This window comes from Protomyctophum bolini, assembly GCF_963924005.1.
Source record: "Protomyctophum bolini genome assembly, chromosome: 5".
In the NCBI taxonomy this organism is placed as follows: Eukaryota; Metazoa; Chordata; class Actinopteri; order Myctophiformes; family Myctophidae; genus Protomyctophum; species Protomyctophum bolini.
The window spans coordinates 34,201,160-34,225,487 of record NC_137866.1 but is presented as its reverse complement, the minus strand read 5'-3'; the positions used below and the strand labels follow the sequence as shown (position 1 = coordinate 34,225,487).

Here is a 24,328-nt window from a genome sequence, read left to right as displayed (position 1 = left end):
CCTAAATACCAATAACAACAGCTTTGTCATTAAATAGAATGACACCCGTCTTTGGGGAAGCGCATAAATAAATGGAGCATTGTTATCAGATTCTCTGGGGCTGGGATATCGTTCTCATTATTGATCGTAATATGCTTGGCAAAGTCTCTTAAACATCACTTAGCAGGAGCAACCGTTGCATTTCATCAATGGAAATGGTGGCAATGCAGTTCCGTTGTTACCAGGTATGCAGAGTAATGCATTTCATTAATCCGATTACAAAAATGGTAACTTGAATCCATTACAGTTACAGTACTTTAAAAGCACAATTATCCCATTACAGATGCTGCTGAATAAAACAATAGGTTATTACTAGGTTGAGGAATACTTTGAAAAGTAAGTTGGAAATGAAACCCCTATATTAACTAGTATGATTTACCATCACAGGGCTGTGGATAGCTAAAAATGTTGATAAATGGTAAATGGTGCATTTATATAGCGCCTTTTTCCAAGGTGCTTTACATAGATCCGATCCTGTGTCTAGTTGAGACATGACCTTTGACACGACCTAAATGTCTCAATAGAAGAGCAGGGAGACAAAATACAACCACCCCAATTGTATAAGTTATAATATTGCATGAACATACTGTACTCTGCCATACAGACTGGACAACAAACAGTACATCATTCTAAAGCATAATGTGAATGTTGGCGTGACAGTATGTGTGATCCTATCAGACCTCAAAAGGATCATTTACATGTGCTTACAGGTACACAGTAAAATCCTCAGTGTCAACCTAACTCTGAGAGTAGACACATTTAACTGGATGGACACTCACAGGTCCACCCTGTTACATGTGTGCGCTCTTAGAGTTGGGATGTACAGTATGTGATTTTGTGTATGTATGTGCATGTGTGCATGCGTGTGTGTGTGCGTGCGTTTAATTTCAAGTGTTGATCAATGTGTACATTGAGTTGAAGCCACACCCAAACACTTGAACACAAGAGACAGCAGCTTCCTGCTGATCGATGACCAATATCTTTTTTTTTGGCGAGCATGTTCGAAACACGTGACAACAACAAATATATTGGCTTCCCGAGGTACAGGATTTACTAACCGTCCTCCAGCACTCTCTCTGGGGGGTTGGCGCTGACTCAAGAGCCAGTCTAGTACAAATCATTCCAGTCCAGTATCCAATCCATACAGCCTGCCTAAAACTAAGACGAAAAATGTTCGTCGACTACCTTTTTCCACTGACGATAACTAAATGGAAACTAAATAAAAACTAAGCTATGATGACTAAAACTAAGACTAAATATACTGTCAATTTAGTCAACACATAAAAACTAGACTAAAATGTTAGGAAGGGACTAGTGGACAAGAGATCCAGTATAAGTCATTTTACAATTAGTTGCATGCTGAAAATAGACGTTGTGGGCTTGTAGATTGTGAAAAGTAGACGACGGTATTACGACGGCATCAAGGCCCGCCCAAATAGATTTTGTTCTAAAATATGACTAAAATATTATGATATTTAGTCGACTAAAACTAGACCAACAGTAAAAATTCCAGGTGACAAAAATGTGACTAAAACTAAATGAAAACTATTCAAGAGACTGCCAAAAACAACACTGGTGCTCAAGCTAATGACCAGTGTTGGGTGTAACGGCGCTATTAATAACGGCGTTATGTAAGGGACTACTTTTATTGGAATAAAGTAACTTGTTAGTTTTGCAATTTAGTAGTTAGTTCCTTAGTTACATTTCCAACAAAGTAATCCCGTTACTATAATGTGTCCCTGTTCATTATGTTGGCAAGATTTAAAAATAATAAAGCCCCGACAGTCTCCTGCCTTCTGTGTGATTTATCCTTCCAAGCCCACTATACCATGTACTATACATCCTGCGTCTACTACATCCTGTAGTTCACTTAAGAAATAAAAGTATTGTTACAAGCAGCTTTTATTTTGAAGAGGAAGAGGAAGTTGTTTCGGTTGTAGCCAGCTACCATGACAGTGGTAGTGGTGCCGGGTGGTAGTGGAATAATAAAAACAACATGCTTTTAGCCAAAGTTCATAAAAACCGCATGCGTCTATGACTTAAACAATGTAGGCTAAACACTTTGGAATTACGTTAAACATCCTCCGTGGCGGCATCATTAGGTGAGTACTAGTAAATTAATTGTTAAGTTTCATAGTATCATTCATCATCAACAGGCTGTTGTTGATGATGCCCCCCAAAATGAACAGGTTACACAGCCTACAGGATTCTCATTATGTTACTGTCACTGCCTGCAAGGATGGCCGCCGTGCCATTTCTTATAAACTATCTAATTCATACGTGGGTCGTCGTGGGTCCACGTGGAGTTGTTATTGTTGTTCATGGGCCACGGTGCGCGGCGTGGAGAGGGCATCAGAGCGCAGCGCAACAGCCTAGTATGGTATTGTCTGTACTCTCTGCACTAGCTCTTTCTGTCCAGTCCTACGTGTATAGGCTGGCGATTGTGGCGACTTATATTCGTTAATAAAGAGAGCTGTAAAGGGGATATTGTCTATGGTCAGTTCATGGTGTGTATCATTCTCGTTTTTAACCGGGCCGTGATAATGCGGCGCATTGACGGTAGGCAGTAGGGCTAATACAATGTAACCAACTTGCGCAAGCATAAAGAAATGGGTTTTAATTGTCTGGTAACGGAAAATAACGGAAAATAATCTAACTTGTTACTTTTCTCAGAAGGTAATCTGTAACGGTAAGGGATTATTTTTATGGGCAGTAATCCAGTAACCTAACGACGTTACTTTAGAAAGTAACGATGCCCAACACTGCTAATGACACAGATGTCGCCTCAGGTTGGAGCGGCTGTGGTTCACTCTAGTGGTTCTATTCTAGATAGAGCCAAAGGCAGTCTCGCATAGCCGGACATATCACAGATCTCCACCTATACCAATAGGTCTGGTCTGGTGACATCTGAATGGGCTCTATATGCACACAGAATAACTCATCATACTTCCGGCCCGCTTCCCTATACTTCCTTCACAGGTGTTACCGATGATACTAATTAAGGCTTTGCTCCATTTAGTGTGCAGTGGTTCTCAAACGTTTTAATTTCAAGGACCCCCATAACTCTTGAGAGTGTACAAAATGGAACCAAATGGGTCCATTTGTATACTCTCTGAGTAACACACCCATACGGGGCCATTTGGAACCCACTCAAGGACACTTTGAGACCCACTGGTGTAGCAGAGTGTTTCCACAGTGAGCCAACATGCACAATAGCAGCACCCTGACTCCGTTTGACCAGAATGGAACAGAGCCTTCAATCATTAGTATCAGTGGTAACACCTGTGAAGGAAGTAGGGAAGGGAAGGGGTCCAAGTTCTTTCCAAAATGCCATGTGTGCAGCAGAGCCCATTCAATGTCGAATGGCAGAGAAAACAGCCGCTATATAACAAACCTACGCCCGCTGCTTTGAAATCCAATGCTGATACAAGCCCCAATATGAAGGACGACTGCCCTAAAGTCTTGGCACTGCTTTCCTAACCCTAACCCTATTTATTTTAGATGTCAGGCACTTCGACCACAATGGCTCTCACTGTCTCACAGAGGTCCTCGGGCACTCGGTGAGCGCCGGTGTGACCGCGTGCGGCACCGTCTCATATCAACAACTGCATTGCAGGCCGAGCCATTCAACCAAGCACGATCCATAAAAGAGCTATTAATAGAGGAGTGTGCCTAGTCAGCAAAACTTGGCGACAGGAAAGAAACTTCCACGCACCAAATAGCCACATGCGGACTAATAAATACTGAGACTGTGGATCAATACACAGCATGACTCAGGTTTCATAGAGCGTGGCCGACACAGCTAAAAATGGCTCCAGTACACCCCCCCCCCCCCCATACCAGATGGGGCCTGAGAAGGCACATATTACATCTTCTTCAGATTCGATTGCTTTTACTGCCAATATGGAGCCAAGGACAGTGATATTGAAGCATCTTGTCATTCTGGGTGCCACCGCTTTCACGGGAAGCCATTAGCAGAGGCTATGTGGCACATACTCATGGTTCATTCTTCTCTAAAGAGGGAGAGCACAGGTGATTAAAACTGAACAGTTACCATTGCTATTGGGCCAGTTAATTTAAAAAGATTAAACAATTTATGGCAATATTGTTTACACAAGTGCTTTCAAGGGCCATCTGTGCCCAAATGTATGCTGCAGCCATTAGAGCAATTCTCTTCCAAAAAGATTCACTGATGATGTGTGATCATACCAGACCCGAAAAGGATAATTTACATTGCAAGTGTGCCTATAGGTACACAGTACAATTACATTTTTACTGAGTGTACAGATGTAACCGGATGGACCCTTTTTTGATACAATAACACATTATGCTGATTTTGTCTTATAGGCCAATCATTGCCGTCTGAATCAGTTATCAGCCAAGCCTTGCTAAGCCACGAGGCCCATAGGGCAGGAGCTCCTGTTTCTGTAGTGTGAGGCCCCCTGGACATGACGCTAGTATGTCGCAGGGATTTACCCCCAATCCAACCCTTGATGCTGAGTGCCAAGCAGGGAGCCATTGGGTCCCATTTTTAGAGTCTCCTTGGTATGACCCGGCCGGGGATCGAACCACGACCTCCCAACCTCAGAACGGGCACTCTGACCACAAGGCCACTGAGCTGGTTAGACACTGGAGTATAGTCGTGGCGTTATCACTGTTGTTTTGGTAGACGTTTTTTGCGCTAAACACCACCACATGCCTCCAGTGGCAATTGACTGCTGTAATAGAGGGAAATGATGGGTAAATATATATATATATTGTTTTGTTATGGTGTGTGTGTGTGTGTGTGTGTGTGTGTGTGTGTGTGTGTGTGTGTGTGTGTGTGTGTGTGTGTGTGTGTGTGTGTGTGTGTGTGTGTGTGTGTGTGTGCGCGCGTCCAGACTCCAGAGCTAATCTAATCCAAGCTTTGTACAGTATGCATAGTGCACACTGCCAGTGGGGCAAAATAAGTACCTCTATGGATTTCTTTTCATCTGTATTTTAATGTTATAATAGTCAATGGGGCTCGCAATTTCGCATCGGGCTGAAGCCTTTCCACAATGTTTGAGTCACACATCACAGATGCAGTACGTCAATAGCCGACTGACCTCACAATCCAATCCAATCCAAAAGAATGGCTGCCGCACCGTTCCCATGTTGATCTCGACATGATCCACATTAATAGGATTTTTAATAAACGTCAGTGACACTGGACCCTTCATCTGTCAACGAGCACTATTGACCACGCAGGCATAGAGCAGAACAGACACTGTGGGCAGTATTTTGCGTGTCTTAAGTACCAGGTCTTATTACTTAACTTAAGACCTGGAGGCGTGGTCAATGCTCTTTGACCACTCAGAATAACCAAATGGCATTGATCACGCCTCCAGGTCTTAAGTTAAGTAATAAGACCTGGTACTTAAGACACGCAAAATACAGCCCACAGTATCATAAATAGAAGGCCAGCCCTTTCATACCCAAACCCAAGCTCAATCCAAGGCAAGCATCCTTTTCTCTCCCTGATCAAATGGAAAACAATTCTCCTGTTGTCTCATCTCTCCTCCTCGAGCCATAGGCCTACGGCAAGCGTGGGAGATGGCAGAGTCAGCACTGTGGTGTTTTTAAACAGCTACTGTACACAATGACTGACCACTCCCCCCAGGAGTAATACAAATATTTCCCCTCATCTTATAGCTCAGTGGTTTTCAACCAGTGGACATTGAGGGGGTTTCAGCTGGTCCCCAGCTAAATTATGGAGATTTGGTAACCAAATGGACCCTTACAGATCTTTAACTCGAGAGTGTAAAATGAAACCAAATGGACCCGTATGGGTCCATTTTTGGTTTCATTTTACGCTCTCAAGAGTTAAATTATTGTTAAACATCTGCATTACTAAAATTACAAGAAGTATACACAATTAGATAATGTAGAAAAAATGTTATTTTTATCAATCTCTCCTCTTAAGGTACCAACATCAATACAGCATGAAATTGTGGACAAAATCTTATCCAATGACAACAAAATATTCAAAGTTTGGGTCTGAGAGGCTAAATCAAATGGTGGTCTGTGGCTCAAATGCTGAATAAAATAATGGGCCTTGGTATGAACAAGGTTGAAAGCCACTGTCTTTAGCTCAGAGCTGATAAGATGTGGTGTTATGCTAACAAGGTTAGCATATAGCTGTCATTATAGTGTTGCAGCGCTAACTCGTGTTGCAGCTCGTCCCATTGAGAGAGGGGACAGGTATAGTGGACCCCTATTTAGCAGATGCAGCTATCATCTGTTGTTTGTCAGAGAGCCATGCATGCTGTCAGTGTCACAAGCAATATAGCCGTAAGATCACCAATTTAAATCGAGAGACACACACACACACACACACACACACACACACACACACACACACACACACACACACACACACACACACACACACACACACACACACACACACACACACACACACACACACACACACACACACACACACACGCGCACACACACACACACACACACACACACACACACACACACTATATACAGATAAGAACAGACTATTTTGCCCCTTTTTTCCCAAAAAGTAGAATTTTTCACATACCCTCCTTTTTAGGATGCATTTTGTAGAGTTGAGGAGAGGAGGAGAAAGAGGACTGTGTTTTTGGCTTTTGCTTTTCTTCCTGCCTTGGCAGAGAGATGGGAAGTGAGATCTACGCCTGCTCTGTTCCTTCTCCTCTCCTTCGTAGCAATGAGTAATACTGCCAGGTAGGCAGAACACGCACGCACGCACGCACGCACGCACGCACGCACGCACGCACGCACGCACACACACACACACACACACACACACACACACACACACACACACACACACACACACACACACACACACACACACACACACACACACACACACACACACACACACACACACACACACACACACACACACACACACACACACACACACACACACACACACACACACACACACACACACACACACACACACACTTGACTACACTATGTGTAGATTATCAGGACTGGACTGACAAACACATAGACACGCATGTGCGCGCGTAGGCACACACACACACACACACACACACACACACACACAGTACAGAGAACACAGAGGGCTCTACCAACGAGTCAGCGGGCCAAGGCAGACACTGAGACCACAACACACACAATGCAACACAGTGAAGTATACAGCAACAGCCAGCAGCCTGCAGCCCCCCACCACCACACACCGGTAGCAGGGTCTGCACCTCCACGCATGCAGCCCCCCACCACCACACACCGGTAGCAGGGTCTGCACCTCCACGCATGCAGCCCCCCGCCGGCCCGCCCGCCCGCCTGCAGCGCACCAGAAGATGGAACGAGGAATCCCACATACCAATCATGGAGGGCAGATCATCACACGCGCTCTCTCACACCCGCTTGTGTCACACACCACGCGCACGCCAGCCGATTAATCCCAGGGGGGAGAAGGACGCGCTGTCGCGCTCGTTCGGATCCATTGTGTTGTCTGAGGTTATTATGGAGATGACAAAGACAAGGACGGAATTGATGAATTAAGATGGATGCGCGGACGGACATATGGAACGGACGGAGGATTGATAGCTCACCCGTTGCCTCGCTCTCCTCTCTCCTCTCAGAACATTATCCAGGCTTAAAGCGTCTGTGTGTCGCACGGCCAGCCGGCAAAGGATACAACGGCTACAACCCCTGCTTTCTCTCTCTCACACACACACACACACACACACACACACACACACACACACGCATATACACACACACACGCACACACAATCCCTCCCTCTTTTTCTCTCTCTCTCTCCTCCCGACGCCTCTCTCGTCTCCTGCCCGGTGATTTATTTAATTATTTCCTCCTGCCTCACTCTCACTTGTTCTCTGGCTTGCTTGCCTCCACTCCCCCCCTCCCTCTCTCTCTCCCTCTCTCTCTCTTGCTCCCTCCCAGCAGCAAGGCTGCTACAGCTGGCAGTTGTGATGTCCTCCTTTTCCTCGTGGCTCTCTTTAATTCTCTATCCTCGCTACATGTCTTCTGAATGTATTTCTCCCCCACTTGCTTTTGTTTTAGTGGGGGTTGGGGTGGGGGGGTTGGGGCTGGATGCAAAACCTCTCCCCCCCAAAAAAGGGAGTGCCACTGCTCTCTCTGTGTGTGTATCTCTGTCTCTGTGTTGTGATGTAGCGGGGAGGCTGGCGGCGGCGGCACTATAGCAGCCTCCTCCCTGGTAAGAGAGAGAGAGAGAGAGACAGCGGTGCCACCACCACCACCATGCAGCTGAGAGCTAGGCGGGCTGATGGGAAAACACGGAGCGGATGAGTGCCGCAGGGCCAGGCAGGCGGGCGGGAGGGGAGAGGAGAGGAGGCAAGGAGAGATGAGGGGACGGGAGGGGGGACAGGTGGGGGGGGAGGGGGGGGGGGGGGGGGGGGAGGGGGTCCAGCACGAGGCATGCAGACGCCATCGCCAGAGCGCGTCTGTCCGGGATTTCATCTCTCCCCCTCCTCTTTTTTTTCTCCTCTTCTCTGTGCCTTCTTCCACTCTCTTTCTCTCTCCTCCCCTCCCTCTCCATCCCACACAGGGGGGTCTGTTCAGAGAGATTCTGCTCAGTGCTCTCACACACACACACACACACACACACACACACACACACACATGCACACGCACACGCACACACACACACTCACTTGCTTGACAAACCCAGAGATCAGTAAGCCAGCAGCAGCGAGCTGCTTTTAGAGCAAGAGAAGTGAGGTGTTTTGATCAGGCCTGTGAGTGAGGCTGTAGGCCAGCGTGTGTCAGTGCCGTGGGCTGCTGCACAACCCTCACTGACAATGAACACTTTATATTGCCTCGCTATATAGCGGGTTCAACTGCCTCAGACCGGCGTCCAGCATCAATGCCTTGTCTTTGGGTGGTCATTTCCCAACTGCACTGGCACTGCTGGCGGCTTATACAATGAGCACAAAATGGCTACCAAGTGTCTCAATCAAACAAAGAACTCACATATCAGAAACATCTCTCACTTGGTTCTGTTTGCAGCGAGTACTTAAAAGAAAGAGTAAAGACAACAAATCAAACGAAAGAACTGGAATAAAAGCCAGGTTGGCTACCTTCCGGCTTCCGCAGCCAACCAGGTAACCATAGTAACCATAGAGGTCAGCTTCTGCTGCCTGATATGAAACCTCCAGTATGATACAGTACATACTGTATGAAACATATGACTCTTTTTGATACCGAGACAGTCATGGTGGCATGACTAACTGTTCAGGAGAGAATAAAATTAGATTTTTTTTAATCAAAAATCGAAAATCCCCCCAAAAATCCAAAAATAGGACAGGCAGACTCTGCTTTCATATGGCATGAAAAAAATAAAAATAGATTCAATGACTTATCCACGGTCAGAAACGGTACACATACTGTATTCATTACTACCGTATATAGTACAGCGATTCTCTATAACTACTAGTATCTATAACTACTATAGTATATCTATAACTAGTAGTAAATCCATAACTACTGTATCGGAATGAGATTCAACCGATAATCACCAGTAGGTTACTTATCACTCGAATGCAATCAAGCTAGCAGGCTCGCCTGGAGCCGATTAGCCGATTAGGAAACGCGGAGACGTGGCGTTGTTCGCGTTATTCCGACTATTACTGATCTATAACCCTAAATCTGACTCTATTCCTAACATCAGTCTTAACCGGCCACGTAAGTCCCCTAACCTCATCAGTCTTAAATGGGGACATAGGTCAGTAATTTCACTTCCTAATTGCAGTCAGTAGGCTCCAGGTGGCTCGATTGCATTTGAGTGATAAGTGATTATCGGTTGATAACATTCGAAGAGGGTGACTTCTGTTTAGTAAATCCATAACTACTGTATGGTTGATATACATGTTGTAAAGTTCATGCAGGAGACACGCAGTGGGCATACATCTAACATCTGCTAACATCTTGGGGTTAAAAGGGTTTATGGAATTAATATATAGTACAGGGTAGGCTAAGGCTACATATGTAGTTTGTCCCTTCCACACTCACACACTTTGGTGTCTGTTCTTTTGACTGTGGGTCCATACACATTTGGGAAAACATTGAATAGCTTGCGAACACTGGTATATACATAATCAGTGATGAGACTGACATTTATACGTTTTACTACAGTACTTAACAGCTGGGCCACTTAACCACTTAAAGAAGCGCTTCACCCATTATCAACAATGTCTTCATACAATTATCTTGCATTCTACAGAGCCTCCTCCAAAATAATAAATTATAGCACCATTTATGGTGCTATATAAATCTGCCATAAGCAGCGAATAGGTGAGAATAGGTGTATTTTCAAGGCAGTCTTAAAAGAGTCCAGTGTTGGCAAATCTCTATTGGGAGAGAGTTCCACAAGGTGGAGGCTGCGTGCTTCTGTGTTTATTCCTACTAACAACATTGCATGTTTATAAGGCAGTGGAGCTGAGAGTTTAAATTGCTATAGATACAAAATACATCATGAACTCACAGCCATTTAAACTGATATAACTGTAGCAGGCACAGTAATATGCTTATAGTCTACTACACACACTTTGTTATGCAAACCCTAATCGGTTTATAGTGCAGCAACAACCAAGGTTACCCATAATCCTCTATAATTTGATCCAATGAACAAAACTCAAAACTTATCAAGCTGTGTAATGTGCTTTCACAAGGACATGGAATATTAAATTAACATTGTAATCAAATGTCCACATTCAAGTGTACAATAACCAGTGTTCATTTATTCATTTGTAACTAAGAGAGTGTACAAACCAAATGTAAAGGGTCCATTTGGTTAAATTTGTAAACTCTCGAGAGTTAAATGAGCACCGAGGATTTCATTGTATAAAAGAATATTGACCTGTCAGGATTTACAGTTTACAATCACAGAGCTGGCTGCTCTTCTAGGCTCTCATCCTTATTAGTGTTCCTCCCCTCCCTGCATATTTTCCTCCTTCCTATCCCTTCCCTCCCCTCCTCTCTTGAGAATGTCTCCCACTCTGTAGCTTCCGGCCCGCCCCATACACCTCCTCCTCCCCTCCTGCGAAAAGAGAAATGTTACTTCGGAGACCCGGCAGCAAGCTAAAGGGGCTAAAAATAGCCATTTCCCACTCCTTATAATGCAAGGAGCAACTACTATAGCGAGCTGTAAACGCTTCACCTCCGGCTCCGGAGAATGCTGGCGAGCATGCAGCACGCCGCTTTCTGACGAAACAGCATCACGGATGCATAGACAGAGAGACAGCGAGGGAGAGAGAGTGAGTGAGATGGAGAGAGAGAGAGAGAGAGAGAGAGAGAGAGAGAGAGAGAGAGAGAGAGAGAGAGAGAGAGAGAGAACGTGTCTGTCCATGCTGACCTACCTGTAGACTGGCGGTCACACTCTGATAACTGTGTTCTCTTCATAAAGCAAAGGGATGGTTCTCTACATCAGGGCAAGAACACCATGCATTCCCACCCCATCACACACCTCTCTCTCACAGACACATACAGGACCATGGCCCACACACTACTGGAGATAAACATGCTGTGGCAGCAAATAGACCACTACAGAATGCGCCAAAGAGCACACGAGTACATACGAGAGAGAAGAGAGAGAGAGAGAGAGAGAGAGAGAGAGAAAGAAGAGGGAAGGAGAGAGAGAGAGAGTGGCGTGTCTGGGAAATGAAAATTTATTTTTTTCCCTCCCTCTTTTCCACAGTGAAGTTTTTCAACAGACGGGAGGTCAGTGCCTCCCGTCGACCCTTGTTTACACGTTTGACAGATATATTTTTAAGCCACAGTGAAGATTCCTGCATCAGAGCATAGCGAAAGAGTGAAACAGCAGCAGCCACATAATGGTATAGCTCCGATGCAAGACAAATGCAAATACTGTTGTGTTATTGCTTCCAACATAGCAGTAAACAGATCGAGGGAACCGGCAATTTTGTCTAAAGTAGACACCAGCTCAGGGAAGCTGCTTAATGGAAGACTTAATGTTGACATTTTTCTGGATTAAACCCTGACAGCCATTTATAAAGGCTCATGAGCATGCAATGATCTACACACTTTTACAACTCATGGTCACCCTGCAACGCGTTGTGAGCTTGTAAATAAGTATAAATCAGGCTTGAGATTGGGAGCCGCAAAACAATTGGTGTATGTGCTCTATAAATAAAGTTGGATTGGATTGGATTGGATGTGTCCAATAGGTTTTTCTGGAGGGATTCTGAGGGAAGTTTGGTAGAATGAGGATAGATTGGCCAATGGCGGCCAGCTGCATGTTACGGTGTCAGCAAGCTGTTCCAGGAGGTCTGGTGTAAGCGAATGCAACTGAGCTCTTAGTTAATGAAAATAGATAAAATAGATCAAATAGATTTAAATAATGATAATATATAGTTTCCCCCATTCCACATCACATTTACATCATTATTGAACAACATCTCAAAGGAGCCAAAATTCCCAGGGGAAATTAAATAATCTAGTCAATGGCTACACATCCCTTAACCATCGATGGTCATGGAGAAAATATCTATTGCAAATCATCGATGTTCTCCATCATCACACACAAATAAAATCCCCTGAGCGTAAACCTTAAACCAAACCATCTTAATTAGGAACAAACCTAGATCATGTTGGAAGAGCGATATCAAATTTGGGCCATCCACCGGCCTTTTGCAAAAAAAAAAATAATAAAATAAAATTATAATGGTACATAGATATCATAGCAAAGTGTTACAGAGGAGGAACCTTACAGCGAAACAGACGCGGAGGACTGAAGCATGTTAACCATGGACATTTTCAAACGGTGGACATTTTTGCTGTCATTCTCTCAGAGGAGAAGAATCCTGGGGTATGACATACAGCATGTTTGGTCCGACATACTAACAGTCCTACAGTCATGAGTCCGACACCCTAAATGGTAAATGGTGCATTTATATAGCACCTTCATCCAAGGCGCTTTACATAGATTGTGATATATTGGTGATATACCCAAAACCCAACCCTAAATCTAACCTCACAGGAAGCCACAGGTTAGTTTTAACCTGCCACAGGTTAGTTTTAACCTGCTGTGGATGTCGGGAGCCACGGGTGAGTTTTAACACACAGCACGGGTTAGTTTTAACCTGCTGTGGATTCGTTTTAACCTAGCCGACGGTGTTGTCGAACTAATGCCTGTCGGACTCTTAGTCTAACCAACATATGCACCCATGACATAACCGCAAAATGGCTGCCATGTCAATATGGTCAATTACACTATCGACAGGCACAAGTGGCTGCAATGTTGTCTTGTTTACCCTCGTTCTAATAGCTTTTCCCCACCGAGCCACAGTGATACCCCCTCTGAGGGGTGGCAGAGGGACAGTGATACCCCCTCTGAGGGGTGGCAGAGGGACAGTGATACCACTTACAGTTGTATGTCTCTGCCGAACAATGATGTTGTACATTAAGCTCACACTTATAGATCCTAAAAGCACATGCGCGTGCACGCACACACACACACACACACACACACACACACACACACACACACACACACACACACTTAGAGGGGGACAATTGAAGTGAGTCAAAGTTACAGCCTACAGCGCCTTGGATAAACGCACCATTTAGCATTCTCTATTCTGTTAAGGTGGTCTATGGTAGCTTTTGAAATACATAAATAGAAACAAAGACAATATGGAAGCTCCTCAGCATTGTGACCTGACATGTGGGGGGTGTAGGGCAGAGAAAAGGCCTTTTCAGACAGGGAGCTTGTGACGCAGACGTTGTCACCTGGATCAACGCACTTTTCTAGTCAATGCTAAAATATAATACATGTACTCTGACACGGGTACTTTATAGCCGGGTGGGGCATGGATCTCCAACTTCCATCGTTACCGACTCGGTGCTCTACAGCAGGGCACAACAGACACGCCTTCATACAAATAAAAAGAAAACTGCTGGGGTACTCAGTACTACTCACTGTCCTCTCCTGGGCAAGGCATTCCAGGCTTCTCTGGGATGCTGGGGAACACTGTGGAGACAGCAAGGGAAGGACGTGGCCAGTATGAGTCATAGCAAGCAAAGGACCAGTGTTGATTTTGTCGACGAAAAACTATGATGAAAATTGTTCGTCGACTACCATTTTTCACTGGGGGAAAACCGAACAAATAAAAACTAAGCTAGGACGACGAAAGCTATGGCTAAATATGTTGACAATTATGTCAACAAATAAAAACTAGACAAAAAAGTTATGGAGGGACTAGTAAACAAGACAACTAAAAGAGAAGTAATTTTTTGTTTGCATTGCATTGCATTTTTGTTTGCAATAGCCGATCTACAATGTGTCAGCTCACAATGTGTCAGCTCACAATGTGTCGCGACGTGTTGTGAGCTTGTAGATCTGCTATTTTTGGAGCGCAACCAAGTGTCAAATCAGGCATTACGATGCCATCAAGGCCTGCCAAAACACATTTTGGTCGACAAAATCAAGTGTAGATTTAGTCGACTTATCCTTATCCTTAACCTTATGACATTAAAACTAGAAACTAAAACTAGACGAACACTAAAGCATTTCAGATGACTAAAAATAACAAACGTCGGTCTGTCGGTGTGAACTCAGAATGACAGCATGTGAAGAGGGGTGGATGGCACTCACCATGGAGCTGCAGGCCAGTCCTCCTGGTGCGGCTGTAGATGCGAAAAGCCTCCTCCAGCTCCATCTGAGAGGAGATGGTGCATGGGTCCCCTGGACACGCACGCACACACACACACACACACACACACACACACACACACACACACACACACACACACACACACACACACACACACACACACACACACACACACACACACAGAGACTTACAATCATGCATCAATCAATAATCGTAACTGGTTCGGTCCCGAATTTTCAGGGGTCGTTTTGATGATCAGATCAACATGAACATACTAGCATATAAACACTAACATATACCATACCCTGCCATCATTTCTCTCTGGTAGGAATTGCATTATTCTGTTCATCTTTGCATGTTTGTTAACCGTGTCAAATTAATAATTAATATACAGTATCATAGCGTAAGCGTGATCAAAAGAGCAGGTCCTCCTACGAGGATTTGTCAACTCAGCGTGCAGCACATAAGATGACCATGCCATTCTTATTGTAAACTATTTGTTCCCGTCAATAATATAGGCTACTATAATAATAATAATATGCAACCTGTCAGTATCAGCCCTATCATCTGAATCTATAAACCTTCTGCTGATCTTCAACACCTCCAGTACATACACAAATCAGTTGTTTACTTTAATTGGATCACTCACCATGCCCAGACATAACATACATAGTCTACACATAGATTTTGAGGCCACAGTGCACAGCATCCTCTGGGAGTGCCTCACCATTAACATTTCATGAATTAGCTTTGTGTGTGTGGCATTCGGAATTAATTAGCTAGAAACAGAAGAAACGCAGGGGCCCGAGGCCACGATGTTGATCCATCTAGAAAATAAATAGGTGGAACCACTTTGTGCATTTCAAAAGTATATTCTATACTTTGGGGCAGGTAAAAGCAGATCATTTATTTAGTGTCCATGTAAACAGTTAAGAACCTCTGATCTGGCCATGTAAACCCAGTCACTGTCTTACTGTACTTGCAAGGAGTGTCTTTAACTCCAAACTTTAAACATTAAGTCACTAATACTATTATGTCTGACCATATAGCCCTGGCTTTAACCATAAATTAACACTACTAGCTGACTTTAATCTAAAACTAATCCTAAAATACTCTTGACAAATGTCCTCTCCAGAGCAGATGAACAAAGTTCACTCATCTTCACCTTGTGTCCAGAAACATCTGATGTTTCCATCCATTCCAATTCATATAGCTATTAGCCCAAACACAACTTTAGATTGGGCATTTTTCCTCCTTTCACCAGAACAAACCTTTAGTAAATGTGTACCGTAGTTAATGTGTACAGCTGATTAGAATGCACAAAAGCCCCACAAATCCTTTTGTGAATCTAACATTTGGAGTTAAATCCAAGGAGTATAAAAGCTGAGTGAGAGCAGTTTGGCCTCAGGAAAATCACCTTTCCACCTGTACACCCCATAGATTTAAAACCTGTACACCCCACAGATTTAAAACCTTTCCACCTGTACACCCCATAGATTTAAAACCTGTACACCCCACAGATTTAAAACCTTTCCACCTGTACACCCCATAGATTTAAAACCTGTACACCCCACAGATTTAAAACCTTTCCACCTGTACACCCCATAGATTTAAAACCTGTACACCCCATAGATTTAAAACCTTTCCACCTGTACACCCCATAGATTTAAAACCACAGGCATGGCATAAGTGACCAGGCAGACCACGCTTATGTAATACTTGTCTCTCTTTTTAACCATTAAAGTCCTATGTTATACTTTATCACATGGTGTGGCGCAGTGAAAATAGCTGATCTACAAACTCTCAAAGCATTCAAAATCTATTGAGCTTGTAGATTTTCGCTCATTTTGAAAAGTGCCCAAAACAGGGACACCAGGTTCAAAGTAATCTCTCTCTCTCTCTCTCTCTCTCTCTCTCTGTTTTTTTAACCGAATCCCACATTAATACAAAGTCCTCACACAGTCAACATGGCATGGGAAAGAAACCCACACAAAATATGACTGACATCTAGCCCAGTGGTTCCCAAACGTTTTAGCCCGTGACCCAAAAGAGAGATTAGATTTTTGCCCGGGACCCAAACACGACACGTTGTGAGCTTGTAGATTGTCTATTTTCAGTTATTGTTAAACATTTATTTTCTAATTAATGACATTTCTTAGATTTTTCTTTGATTTCCTCATGATTTTTCTTTTCTTTTTTGGGAATATCTTTTGAAAACGTTTTGAAATAATAATTAAAACCAAAATGTAGGAAACAAAAAATAAATAAAGGGACCCATAAAACTGTGTCCGCAACCCACAAATGGGTCCCGAACCAGTGTTTGGAAACCACTGATCTAATCACACCCACCTTCATCATCAATCCACTTGAGTGTGATTGGCTGCTGCTGAGCAACGCTGCACATCTCCCTCACCTCCTCGCACAGTCCCATGAAGGTTACTGTGGCAGCCAGGTCTGTGATCAACATGTCCCTGAAGAAAAGGACACCAGTCATAACACAGCTTTGACAAAATCATGGCTAATGTTAATGGAGCTTAGCTGAAAAATTGATCCATTTCACTGCATCGTTTTGTTTGAACCAGAGACACAGCAGACTACAGAGCTGACGAGCAACACTGCTTCAAGTTTTTTTTTTTTTTTGCCCTTAGGCTACGAACTGTACAGTACAGTACCTTGATTAAGGTAACATTCATTTTGTACACAATACTCATGAAATATCATGTCTCTTGAATCTATTGATTTCATCATCTGTATCATGTAGTTATTTAAATTCCTGGTTCTTCTCTTGTCCTGGTTTCTCTATATTTTCAACAATTACACCCTTGGGATTATATTTGAATAAAAGGAAGACTAAATAGGTTCAGGCCAGGGTTAAATTACACATTGTCACCAAATCTCTATTATAATCAAACGCATTTAGTTGTTTGCAAGTATACAAAACATTTTTGCAGCCAGTGTGTTGAATTCAAACATATATATATAAGTGTGAGTGCAGGTCAGGAGCGAGTGGCCGAAATTGGGGTTATTGGAATTTGGCTTTAGACCAATCTATGTCCCTGGAGGGAGAGCTCTTTAGCAAGGTCAACAATGCGAAAACATTTCTCTCCACTCTGTCTGATAGAAAGTGTCACAGCGTAACCACGGTAACTCGTTAGTTACTACTGTAGAGGCCATACTGACAGACAGGGCATGTCTGACAGCTTTAGACAAAGTCATTTTGATGCAGAGATCTGTACTGTACAGCTATAGTTCCTACATATAGTGTGTATTGTAATTGTTGTTTCAGATGAAGGAACAAATGGAGGCACATAACAGGAGTTACACCTAATTTTAATTCCAATTCCATTCAAGCGGCTTAATGTTCTCAGTCTGCACATATATTATATTATGTGGAAGGGCTGAAAAAGACCCACTCGAGTCAAGACGCTAATTAGCAGCTAGAAGCGTATTTACCTCATAGACTGAAAGCATGAAAGGGTCGGCTGGACAGACAGGGTAGTTAATTACAAATTGATTACTGAACCAGCTTACGATTCGCTGGGCATTTGTGACGAGACCATTAATTGTTATGCAGCGTCTCGCTTCACTTTCTGAGTTGCTGTGCTATGGCTGCAGACAGACAGGATTGTTCCTTGTTTGTGGGGTTGTGAGCAATGCCAAGTCTCAGCCTTTGACTGGTACAGCAGCCAACTGGCCTCTCAGTGTGCATGGCTCTTTGTTGGTGTAAGATGGCGGCGGTGCAAGAGGAAAACATATACTGTATAACTATAAGTAAATAATACATGTTATTTGAGTTTGAACAGAGTACGAACCATTAAGTAAACATCTGGATTAGATCTCAATTACACATTTATGTCTTCCATTGCCGGTGCATACAGTAGCACATTTTAAATCGTTGATCCTCAAACTTTTTAAGTACCCCCACTTTCATATGATGACCCAGACCTTGATTTGATATGATTTTCATGTCATAGACCCCAATCTACACTGTAAAACCCTCAGTGCATGACATGGACATTTTGGAAAAGAAAGAAAAAGGGGAAAAGAAGACCAAGAAACAAGAACAGGCTAAACTCAACGCCAAGGTGAGCCAGTTCAAGTTTTTCTTTATTCAAAATAGGCTACTGTGGTGTGCCCTGCCCTCAAAACAAAACAAGAGCTGTTTCATTGCTTAGAAACAGTTTGTGAAAAAGCTTGAAATGTCACATATACATTTGTGCCTGTCGTAAACATGCGCAGAGCAAGTTCAGTCAGGGAACCTCAGTGCAGTTGCTGCCGGCCGTTAATTGGGCCACCGCAGCATCACGCTCTCATTCACATGATTCACTCAACCAATCACACACTCACTCCATCTTCATACCGGCTACTTTAACCGGAGGTTTGTATTCCTCCTCTTGCTTGCTTGCTGCTGCTGTATCAGCGCGCTGCTGTATACAAACCTGTCGTTTTGGATCTACTGTTTAGGTATGGGGGATTCAGGGTCCCTATGGTCGGGACTGATGCGCTTGATCTGAGTACCTAAAAAGCAGATCCAATACATCGCCAGATCATAATAAATATATTGCTCATCTTATATTCAATAAATATATATATTACATCCATTCTTGAGTTGTCCTGACTGAACTACAAAGTATAGCCATATGTTTTAACCTGTGCCGAAATGTCTGAACTTGATGTGCATGTACACAACAGTGGAGAACCTAAATGGGCCGTGTTGCTGGTGTTTGACAGGCTCTGTGGACTGTGGCTTCTGGAAGGAAGAGGAGGGACAGCTTGCTTCCCAGCAGGCAGGCATCCACTCCTCCTCACTGGGGCACATCCTCTGCCAAAATGGCACACAGTCAGCCCACTGCCACTCCCTTGACACACCGACACATGGGCCTGACACTGGATGAATTCACACACACACACACACACACACACACACACACACACACACACACACACACACACACACACACACACACACACACACACACACACACACACACACACACACACACACACACACACACACACACACACACACACACACACACACACACACACACACACACACACACACACACACACACAGTATGTGTTCCGGAATGCACAGTTTGCACACATACTGTACTGTACATAATGTGGCCAGTGCTGCATCTTGGCCAAAGAGCCATTATTTTTCTATCTTCTTTTAAATACCTGCCTACATACTGTATGTACAATAAAATTGATTGTGTCTTTAAGGTTCTAGCTAACTGCTAATTTTACTACTACATCATTAAGCCTATAAACGTGTTCAACAAGCCACGTAGTCATATGATCAAGTATGACTACGTCGCAAGACAAAGTATGAATTTAGTACAAGGATTAAAACGAATACAACAGAACTTGTCGCTTAATTGGGGTCCGCTGGCCAAGTGGTCCAGGCGCATGCCACATACAGTATAGGCTCTGGTCTGCTTTGCTGCGTGTCTCTCCCCTTCACTCTCTCTCCCTCTTTCCTGTCATGATTCACTTGTATCTATCTATAAAGGCAGAAAAGCCAAAAAAGATAAGAAAAAAATAAAATCTTAACAGAACTAAATTGTGCCCATGTATAGGGCTGTTAACATTCCTCAGAAATTTTATTTTAATATTAGTCCCGAATATCAAATATATGTATAGGGCTGTTAACATTCCTCAGAAATTTTATTTTAATATTAGTCCCGAATATCAAATATATTCGAATATTTTGATTATTAACATTATTATAATAAAAAAGACCCATGGAAAATTACTTGTTATTGTATAAACAGGATACCAGCGGAAAAGGAACTGCTGCTTGGATCCAATACAAATATATTGAGATTTGAATAAAAATGTACCACCCTAGTTGTACTGATAAATCAGAGCTAATCAAGTCCATAATGTTCAAAGTTGTAAGATCCAGTTAACTACATTTAGGTGTACAATGTTGACGCACGCAGCCACGCACGCACGCACGCACCCCCCCCCCCACACCCCCCGGGTTCTCCTGATATTAAAACAACTCTCTGATCTCCACTACAGTGCGTTCCTTACAATAGGTGGACCTTGCCCACAATTTTCTGAGTGTACTGTACATACTGTAGCCTACTTGAGGGCGTTCAGCATACAGAGGGATTGGCCATTTACAAGAACACAAGCATGAATGAATTAATGACATTTATTTTCTTGTCATGATGCCACTTTGGCCCATCCCATATGGGATTATATGACACATTTAACAGAATACATTGAAAACAACTGACATTACAGTCCTTCCTGTTCATATTGCATCTTGCATTATTATAAATACATTAATATTTGTACAGTATTTGAACAAAATGAATGAACAAATGGCCCTCGTTCAATGGCCAGGTCTTTTCAAGGAATGAGGCAAATTAAAAGATGTAATTTTAGAATAGACGATTTTATTAGCCAAGCAAGGACCAACCTAGTCCATCCATCCATAAAAAAAGTGAATTCTTGACCAATATATTGACCATCATAGATAGATAGATAGATAGATAGATAGATAGATAGATAGATAGATAGATAGATAGATAGATAGATAGATAGATAGATAGATAGATAGATAGATAGATAGATAGATGGGTGTCTGGCCATTCCTGTTACTGCACTTGACAATGATGCATTTCCCCCATTAATAATCTCATTAAGTCATCTAACCAGGTACCTCACCTGATAATTTGAGGAGAAAGCCTGAAATGAATCTGCATGAAATAAACTGAGTAATTTGTCACAGGATGATAGGATCTGAGAATAAACAGCCCTATTAAGGACCTAATGGTTAGTGAGGTTGTGCAGAGTATTTTGATGGATGCTTCTGTGGTTGGTTGTCATGATATTTATTCCATTAACCTGTTAATGCTGGAGAACGAAATAGAGTCCGCAGCACTGGTCTTCCTCATTCCTGAAGAAGATCCCAGTGAAATGTTGAATTAATAAACCAGTGGAGCTGAGTTTTCCCTTACCAGTATTGCGGACTCTATTTCTTTCTCCTGTGCTGTCATTTGTCCAGCACCTAGAGTGGATGTGCCCTATATCACCTTTGGACATGTTAATGCTCCCCTGAGGAGAACTTATTACTGTTATACTACAGAAGCAGTTGTAGTGCAGTACGTATCACATACAGTATGTCTTCTGAGCTGGCCTTTACAGAATAAGTTATTTCTGGACAATACATTCATTGTCTTGTATTAAATTATTGGAACATATGAATATGTAGGGCTGGGTGATATGATTTCAAATCAATATCACAATATTTCAAATGACTATTTTATACCTTTTTTTTTTTTTAAGTAGATCTGTCCTTTTAGAATACAGTTAAGGCTTTTTCTATACCAGAGATGTAAACAGAGAGAACGTTCACGCCAAGTCGCCAACTCAAACTGAATTCAACAACTTTATTAGACTGTGCTGGAGTGACTTTATTTAAATGACATAACTCTCATGACGCCATGTTAAGGGCACTGCACAGTTCATGAACGCTGGGGAAACAATTAACTGAATCAATCGACACGAGCAAGATTAATCAGTGATAGGTTCTAAATGTCGCTTAGGTTTTAATACATTTGACTGAAAATGTATTCAATATTGCTCACACACAAAATAATATAATAGCAGTGGCAAAGATGAGATGACATTTTGAGTAGCCAACATCTAACATGATGAATGGGGTTTTTTCCAAATCACCCAAATCACTGAATGCTCCTTTAAGTCGAACCAATATGGCTGCCCATACCAGGTTGCTAAGCAACAGACAGGCGGTCTTGTGAACAGTCCACTAGCCTTGCCCCTTGGCTTTAGATTCAGGGTATTATTGAGAAAGAGTTCTGCCCTCAATAATAATAAATAACAGAAGTATCACTGAAACTATGTCATTCATTCATATCAATATGCCTTGGTTACATACTTTCAAAACTAACACAAACTATCATGACCTGAAATGAGAGAGAAGGAGCCATGACTCATGAAGCAAGAAAAACAATGTTACTTTTAAAAACAAATTCCTCTGTGGGAAGAAGAGATCAGAATATAGCAGAATGGGAGTGAACTGTTCCATTTAAACTAGCATGTTTATCAATGCTAATAAGCATATTAATGACACAATGTGAGGTGTCCATATGCCCACAGCACTACACCTCCATTCTACTGAGAGTCTGAGACAGGTCAGATTCTGACCCACTAAGTTCATTAACCACTTAAACCTATACTTAAGTCAACTTGACCTGCTGCTCTTTTATCCCTCTACGTCAAATCTCTTCACCGAAAATAGCCAATCTAGCATTATCTAGTTCCCTAGCCTACTGTTCCCCCCAGAATAGGGATGCTAGAGTTCCAGTGGTTTGAGCAGGTTTGAAACAGGTGGTTCAAGTGGTGGGGATAACTTTGTTAACCAAAATTTGCTACCAAAATTAGCATAAATTACTACCTGTTGATGACACACAATAAATAGCGAGTTAACATAAATGTTTAACTTGAATTGTCTTCCAGTTTACTGTAATGTGTACTTTATATGGCTCTGCAGAGCCTTGTGGAAGTGATCAATTGTGATTAGATCAAAAATCTAAATGTATAGGCCTATGCCAGAATCTGTAGAAAATATTCTAATTAGCCTACCTATTCCCGGGAATATCTGAATTGTATGTAGGCTATAGCATAAAGCAGTAATTCATTACTGTAAATTAGTAGCCTATAGGCCTATTCATTATTTTAGGTCCCAACATATTGACTCAATATTTAGTGGAATAAATAGGCTGCTTTTAACTAGATAACTCTATACTTTCTCTAGCTACTTTAAAACTAACTTTAAAACTATAGTGTAGCTGTAGGCTAAACGTAAGTGTAAACTGAAGGCATTCAGGCATTATGCAAATGATCATTCTTCTTTAAAATGATTCGTATGCACCTGACTCGATTCTCAGGTTGTGCCATAGAGTATTAGGGGGTGTGCAGGTCATGGAACACAACCTGAGTGCAAAGGCCGGGGTTGTAAAATCAAAAGCCCTAAACCGTTATCACATCACAAAACAGGAGTGTCACTCCATCATTGAAACTTCGCTATAGGCTACCGCTACTCGACCCGACAACAAGTCAACAACCGTTCAAATGGACTTTTATAAAATAACCGTCCAGCGTCCTGTGTCTTAACTTAATGAAATTATAAAAGAACTGTGGCGACAATTTGCTTTAACGGTTCTGGACAGTTCTAAAACAAAAAGGTAGCCTACTAGGAACGTGGTATATCGATGCTAACTAATGTCCACCCCACCTGTGATGTCAGTTCCATTCCACAGGTGTTTGTCCAGCTGACGTGATCACTGCGCCGTTATAGGAACGCTTTAACAACAAAGCTCCTTCCAACAACAACATACCAAAGTATAGCCTGTATACTGACACCGTGAACGAACCACACGTTGGTTACTCACCCGCAGTAGTGCGCTTTAATCTTCACCAACTCCGACCCGGCTAAATCCATGATGGATCCGTTTGATGTGGGCATTGGCATGTTCGCTTCTGGCTTCTCCACAACTAGTCAAGAAGATATTGATTGAAGCAAGTTGTATCACAGGGCCTCGTTGAAGATCAATGTTTCCATCATGATGCCAGCACA

At 42.8% G+C, this 24,328-nt stretch overlaps 1 protein-coding gene across 1 annotated transcript in view; it reads right to left on the bottom strand.

Annotated features, from left to right (window-relative positions):
• Positions 1–24,328, bottom strand: part of prkcz (protein kinase C, zeta) — a 140,837-nt gene extending 116,509 nt beyond the window's left edge. Inside the window, exons 1-4 of the mRNA XM_080763845.1 lie at positions 24,144–24,328; positions 17,056–17,177; positions 14,688–14,777; positions 14,013–14,063 (exon numbers count right to left, since the gene is read on the bottom strand). Coding sequence (XP_080619971.1) covers positions 14,013–14,063; positions 14,688–14,777; positions 17,056–17,177; positions 24,144–24,223 — 343 coding nt within the window. The 5' untranslated portion in view covers positions 24,224–24,328. The remainder of the gene's footprint in view (positions 1–14,012; positions 14,064–14,687; positions 14,778–17,055; positions 17,178–24,143) is intronic.